This window comes from Lactuca serriola, chromosome 5 (assembly GCF_051521515.1).
Source record: "Lactuca serriola cultivar US96UC23 chromosome 5, Lser_US96UC23_V15, whole genome shotgun sequence".
NCBI lineage: Eukaryota > Viridiplantae > Streptophyta > Magnoliopsida > Asterales > Asteraceae > Lactuca > Lactuca serriola.
Window position 1 is genome coordinate 209,642,089 of NC_136412.1, and position 7,552 is coordinate 209,649,640.

The 7,552-nt window shown below is 30.5% G+C and overlaps 1 protein-coding gene across 1 annotated transcript; it reads left to right on the plus strand.

The window, feature by feature from the left end:
- The first annotated feature begins 2,209 nt into the window (after positions 1 to 2,209).
- Positions 2,210 to 3,923, plus strand: LOC145053524 (CASP-like protein 2C1). Its single transcript, XM_079001575.1, has 3 exons — positions 2,210 to 2,449; positions 2,818 to 2,959; positions 3,501 to 3,923. The coding sequence occupies exons 1-3, from the start codon at positions 2,298 to 2,300 to the stop codon at positions 3,744 to 3,746; spliced, it is 540 nt and encodes a 179-aa protein (XP_078857701.1). The 5' UTR covers positions 2,210 to 2,297; the 3' UTR covers positions 3,747 to 3,923.
- The last annotated feature ends 3,629 nt before the right edge of the window (positions 3,924 to 7,552 follow it).

Below are 7,552 nucleotides of genomic sequence, written 5' to 3' on the forward strand. Positions count from 1 at the left end.
ATTTCTTACGTATCTCAATAGGTGAAACATTCAGAAGTGAATTAATCGGCACATGAATTTGAGGTAGTTGTAATTGTGTTTGCACTCACGTTATGGTGTCGTTATCTGTATGGATGAAGTACACACTATACACTGATCACAATAGCTTGCAACACATCCAAAATCAAAAGGAGTTAAATATGAGGTAACGACGTGGAGTTAAGTTGCTTGTCGATTATGATAGAGATTAGTTACCACTATGAGAAAGCAAATATGGTAGCTAATGTTATGAGTCTTAAGGGGCCTAGGATGTCATATCATCTAAAGTTTTTGGGATTGGTAGTGGTTCTTGGTATATTTGTGAAGATTTAGACTACTCAAACCGAGGGTTTGAAAGAAGACATTGTGAAGGATGAGGTGACGGTGAAGCATCAGGTTCATTTGGTAGAGGATAGTTTGGGACTTAAGACATTTAGAGGGGGACTTTGGGTCCCTAAGGTTGGTAGTGTTCGTGACATACTGTTGCGAGACACATATTGACAAAAGGTCAGAAAAGCAAATTTGTAATCGCCCGTCAACACAGCACGACAAACCCATATGCATTTCACATCTTTTGCCTTTTCCCTTAATTTGAGGAAATAAACAACATGCATTGTATTTTCCATTTCATATATAAACATTTATTTATTTCTATCATTTCCGTTCTAACCATACTATAACATACCAAAACAAAATTCTTCAAATAGTTTGACGTAGAATATGTCATTTAGCATCTTACACCAATTGTTTCCAATTAGCATCTTACACCAATTGTTCCCATAACAATTTATATGGTCCATGAGCAACTCACAAAGCCTGTTTCATTCTTTATGCCATCAAATGCTTATGCCCTCCTTTTGTCCAACTTTATCACATAATAGCAATGTACTTGTGTTTTTAATTATTTCTGGCCTAAACACTTGTTTCATTTCATCATAGCCGCGTAAGGCATATTGGAACATGTTCAAGCATTGTTCTCATTCAATTTGACATTTAGAACAAATTCTAATATCAGATACAATTTCTATCGTTTTCCAATGTCACAACTTTAATTCCTTATATTTTCATAAATTTGATTCACTATTTACAAAATTTACAATTTCCTTTCTATAGAAATTTAAAAGGGTTGCATTTTCCATCGTAGATTTTGTTCTTGAATAGCCTAGAAATTCCCAAGGGGAAACCACCATCGGGCATGGAGGAATGGAAACCTTGCAGTTGCTGGATCGTCGTCACTAATTGTATCGGCCATTTCTATTCTTGCTTTTTGGTAATTCTATACGATTGTAGAATTGGGTAATTGAAATTTAAAAATACAATTTGACATGCAATGAGATGAACGTAGGAGGATACATGGAGTAGATTTTGAGGAATGAGGATTATGGAAGCATTCATTATAATCTTAGCGTTCATGGAGCTACTCTACGTAATGTTGTTGCGCGTAGGTTTGTCCAACAGCTTATATGGAGCAGGGTACCTGTGACGAAAAATATAGACTTGCTGGATGTCACGCGATAGAAGCTGTCATTAAAGGGACAAAGTTTAATTATATATAGATGATGTTAAATTATGATGGAATGTAGATAATTAATATGAATATGTTAATTAGGTTTAGCCTTAGATTGGTTTCAAGATTTATGTTGGTTTCACGGTGTTAATTGGTTTCATAAATATCAGTGTATCTAACGAATCTATATACTAATCTTGATTCTTGAAAGTTACAACTAAAATACAAGTGGACTAAATTTCGACCCATGACTCGTTATCGTGATCAATGCAAGTTATGCAACTGAAACACCAAAAAAATGGCTTTTAAAAATGATGATTATTTGAATTTCTTTTATAAATATTAAAGATTTTCCTGAATTTTTTTATAAATATAAATGACTTCTTTGAAAAAAAAAATAGAGTAATGACTTTACATGCATGTAAAAGATTGAAAATGTATGAGCAAAAAGTTCCCTTTGTAATGTGAGATCAAGTCGAAATCATGTAATATAAATCTTAATATTTTAAGGTTTATAGTAATTATTGTACAAAACAAATAAATAGATGAAAATCACTTTGTTTCACTATGATATGAAATCAAAACTAAAGGGTAATATTTAGATATAAAATGGTTGTTTCGAGGCTCTCCCATTTCCATTATACCGGATATATATAGAGAGAGACAGATCTAGAGAGATAGCGAGATCTATATATATATAGAGAGAGAGGAAAGAGAGAGAGAGAGAGAGAGAGAGAGAGAGAGAGAGAGAGAGAGAGAGAGAGAGAGAGAGATGGATATTACGAGAATGGAGGCACTTCTAAGAGCATGTGCAACCTTGCTCTTACTCACAACTGCTTGCTTGGTTAGATTTGATACCCAAACCAGCCTTATCTTCCCCGAATACTCACGAACTGCTACTTTCAGAGACATGAATGCTCTCTAGTAAGCTCTCTCTCTCTCTCTCTCTCTCTCTCTCTCTCTATGTTGAATATGAACTGGTACGGATGCGCTCAAGCTTATCAATCAGTTCAAATTTCACACTTGAGTGCCATCCAGTAAATTGCGTTATGTCTAACAGGCTTGATGTCGATGATTCATGAACACGAGTGTAGTTTCAAACCCCGTTTCAAGTCCATTATGTACAATTAGAGTTTAGCTTGTGTGCATATAATATGTACTACATAAACAACAATACGTTTTTTGTTTACATAATTGTAACCCTAAAATTGTTGGATTCTGTGTTGCCGGCTGGTTGTTTTATCACATACATCAGTAAGTTTGGTAATTAATAATGTCATGGTTTTGTGCAGTGTGTTGGTGTTCATGGACGTAGCCGTTGCAGGTTATAATCTGGTTCAACTAATAATCAGAGGTCTACTCTCCTCTCATATGAAACCAGATATGAATGGTTCCTACAAGCATCTTGCCTGGATCTCTTTCTTATTCGACCAGGTATTCCTACTTATCTTCTAATCAGTCTTCTAATTAATAACAAGAAAACAAGCTTTATTCTTTCTTTTGAAATTTGTCTTTTGTTCTTCCGAGTTGGAAAGAAATAGAAGGAAAGTTAAACATTTTATTCTTTCCTTTCAAATCCTTCCAAATCGGAAGGAAAGTTAGGAGGGAAAGTCATACTTCCATTTCCTTCTACTTCCTTCCTATAATGAAAGTCGGGAGCATCGATCTCTCTCTTACTTTCCTCTCATTTTCGCTCATTTCCTTTCTTTTCTCTGCTTAAGTTGAACTCGGGAGCGGGGTGTTAATGGTTAATTTAATTAATCTATGGTTTAGTTGGATGATTAAAATGAAGTTGATAAATGGACCAACACTAACCAACAAAATTGAGGAACTAAAACACTTCAACACTAAAAAATAGTTAGACCCGATTAATTAAAGTATCGATGTATCAACGCCATCCAACCATAATGCATGTATGGTCCTTCCCATTAATATTCTATAGGTACTAAAAGTTTATGTGGTTTAAACCCTATAGGCAGTCGTGTACATGTTATTTGCAGCAAACTCAGCATGCCTTACGGCCTCCTTATTGGCAGTCAGGGGTGAACATGATCTATTCTGGATGAAACTATGCAACAAGTTCAACCGATTTTGTAATCAAATAGGTGGGGCACTACTTTGTGGATATGTAGCATTTTTCTTGATGGCTATGGTTTCTTCCCTTTCGGCTTATGGTCTTTTTAGACATTATTCACCAAAAAAGTATCTTGTTCTAAAGTGAAAAATAAGAACTTCAAATGCGGTTGGCATGTTTTATATAATATTCCATATCTTAGTTGTCACATGTAAATAGGTTAAATGATGTACCTTCGGTTGGTGTTACATGTGATTCATGGGTAGGTTGTAGTCATTTTCAGTAATGAATACTCTCGTTTGTTTTAGAAGAGTATTTAAAGCATGTGTCATCCACTTGATGTAGAAGAATTAATTGGTTGGTTGCATTAAAGGCATTATGCCAAAATGATCAAGCGGTTTTTATGGAATATCTACTTTTTTTTTTTTTTTTTTTTTTTTTTTTTTAAAGAGTACATTACACTAGAGGTCCCTCGTTCATGTATACGGAAATATACATTCAGTTCATATTTTTAAAAACTAATTTGGACCATTCATCGTTTGATTAAAAGTTTCACGTTTCATTCTCGTTACTATAATTTGCACGCTTCATTCTATGTGAAACATAAAATTACTGTAATTCATTATTAAATTTATTTTTCATTTATTTTTTATATTATTGATTATTTTTAACTATTAAATTTTTTTTAATTAACTTTGTGGCCAACCAAACCCTTTTAAAACATTAAACCATATATATATATATATATATATATATATATTAGGTTTAATGTTTTAAAAGTGTTTGGTTGACAAAAGTGAATATACGCTAGAAGGTATATAAGCATAGGTATCCAAACACATAATACTATGTCGTTTTTGTATCATATATGTATTGTAATTGTCTAGAGTTCTTAAAATTCAATTTTTAACTTGATTTACTTCCAAGATTTTTATAAATTTCACAATTATCTTCTTCATACTTCTCATTTGTTTGTCGAACATATTTTAGACTATATATATTATAGTTACAAATGAAAATTATGTAAGAGGACGATAATGGTAAAATTTCTTAAATTCTTGAAAGCAAATCAAGTTACAAGTTGAATTTTAAGAACTTTGAACGATTACAATATGCATATATGATACATAAACGACGTAGTATGGTGAGTTTGGGTAGTTAAACTTATATACCTTTTAGGGTATATTCACTTTTTGATATACGCATATATGATACATAAACGATGAGAGAGAGTCTGGTTCCGATGAGGACTCGTTAGGACACCTTAAAAATATTGAAAAAAAAAAATTTGATCATTAAAATTGAACCATAGATCATAAAAAATGAATCATGGATCATAAAAATGATTCATGCTTCAAATTTAATGATCCAAAATTTTTTTCGATTTTTTTTCAATTTTTTTAATGACGTCCTCACGTGTCCTCATCCTCTCTCTCTCTCTCTCTCTCTCTATATATATATATATATATATATATATATATATATATATATATATATATATGTATATATATATATATATATATATATATATATATATATATATATATATATATATATATATATATATATATATATATATATATATAAGGAAGACCAAAGGTTTTAAGACCAAAATCTTAAAACAAGGAGAAGGCATATCAACGTTTGGATAAAAAAAAATAAAGGGTTAAAATAGTGATCCGTGTGAATACCATTCAGCCAATCAAAATAATATAAATTTTGATCATAAGTAAAAAAGTGAATAAATATAGTTCTACACCTCATGCATTCGTCCAAAACCCACAAATTCAAAATCAGAGTCTCTTCTCTCTCCTCACTCCATTCTCCTTCTGAAGCATTCTATCCTAAATTTGCTACCATAAGCCAACTCCCGCCACTCTCATTCACTTGAAACTATTCACGTTCACAGCCAGCATGTCACCGCCACCACACCTCTCTTTCGTGTTTAACCCTAAACTTTCACTGTCAACACCAACAAACGCTTTTAACCACATTCTTCCCTCACTTTCTCCTCTATTAGCCACTATCATCAACCTCCATCGCTCACCCTTTCTCTCTCTTTTTGTGTACTATCTCACACACATAACCATTGTATATCTAAGTTTGTAGCTATAATCTCCTTTCTCGATCTGAGAAAAGAGGAAAGTGAAGAACCAAGGGGTGAGTAAGGTAGAGAGATAGGCTTCTAAGGTAGAGAGCTAAAAACTTGAAACTTGTGCATATTTGTTTTGGAGATCTTTATGGTAAGCTGTCAACCGTTTCAATTCAAATATGTCTTGAGAAAAATGATCATTAAAATCATAAGAATTTTCATGGATTAATCGCACCTCTATTCTTAATACAAGTAAAATAGAAGTTGGGAAGATAGAGCTAGACGACAAAGAGTTTGACTTGACAAAAGTAGAAGAAAAAATATTTTGTTAATTTGTAACTCACAAGAGGGTACCGTAACTAATCAAATGTTTCATTCTTTTTTAAGGCATGCTTTACTTTAAATATCTTTGTCCAAAACTAAGTTCCTCATAAGAACCATATCAAAGTACAATACCCTAATTGACACCATAGTTAGTTAATCCAAACTAATGCACACAACAAATAACCAATTTCTTCGAATTGAACTGAACATAAATCTAAAGTGTAAGTCAGAAGCTATCGATGGATCTAGAAATTTAAGTCAAAAGCTACTAATGGATCTAGAAATTTACGTCTATGCACTGTTCTTTTTCCATTATTGTAGTTTCGGTGGATCCATAAAAATCTTATGCTTTGATATATTGAACATTCAAAACCTTCATCTAGTTTAAACTAATACTTAAATTAAAAAATAAGTATATTATATTAATAGTTCAAAAAGTTATAAAATAATATATATTTAAACTAATAAATTAAATAATTTTTTTTTATAAAAGATAGTTATCTTTTAAAAATAGATTAATAAAGAAGTTTAATTCATTAAAAACCCAAATAAATGTGGTATAATATAATTGATTTATCAATGAAACAAAATAAAAAACAAAAAAACAAATAGAACTTCTATATCTTTTTTCTTCAGAAAAAATATATACACGAGCTAAAAAAATATATAAAGTAATTGTAACAAACAAATCCAACTAGATTATTTTCATACATTCAAACTCTAAATAACCAAACAAAAATATAATATCTTACAAATATAAAGGAATATACGTCTTCAATAATTATAACAAACAAATCTAAATAGATTCATCTTTTTTTTTTGTTTGCTTCAAATATATAACCATGAACCATTTATTAAAATATAAAAAAAGTAGAATGAAAAAGATTTGAATAAAAATTGAAATTGAGAAAACCTAAATAGCTTTTAGGCTTTTAAAACCTTAATTATCATGTTCACCTTAGCTTTCCCCAACGTATTTTATCATCCACATCTTTCTTTCATTACAAGTCCTCTTTATATATATATATATATATATATATATATATATATATATATATATATATATATATATATAGAGAGAGAGAGAGAGAGAGAGAGACATTTCAACAATTAATTAGAATAAGTTGTAAGGTTGAGAGTTTCAAATGAGTGTGGTTGAAGTTATATGATTTGTATATCATGAACCATATTAATTTGGATGACCTCCTTTATATATATATATATATATATATATATATATATATATATATATATATATATATATATATATATATATATATATATATATATATATATATATATATATATATATATATATATATATATATATATATATATATATATATATATATATATATATATATATATATATATATATGAGTAAATTGCAAAAGTGGTCCCCATTGTTGTAAGAAATATGTGGTTTTGGTCCAAAAAAGTTTGGTGGTGTATAAATGGTCCAATTTCAGATATTTTTAGTGAATTCGGTCCAAAACCACTGTTATCGAGAACCACCCACTCCTAAACCAATCGGAAA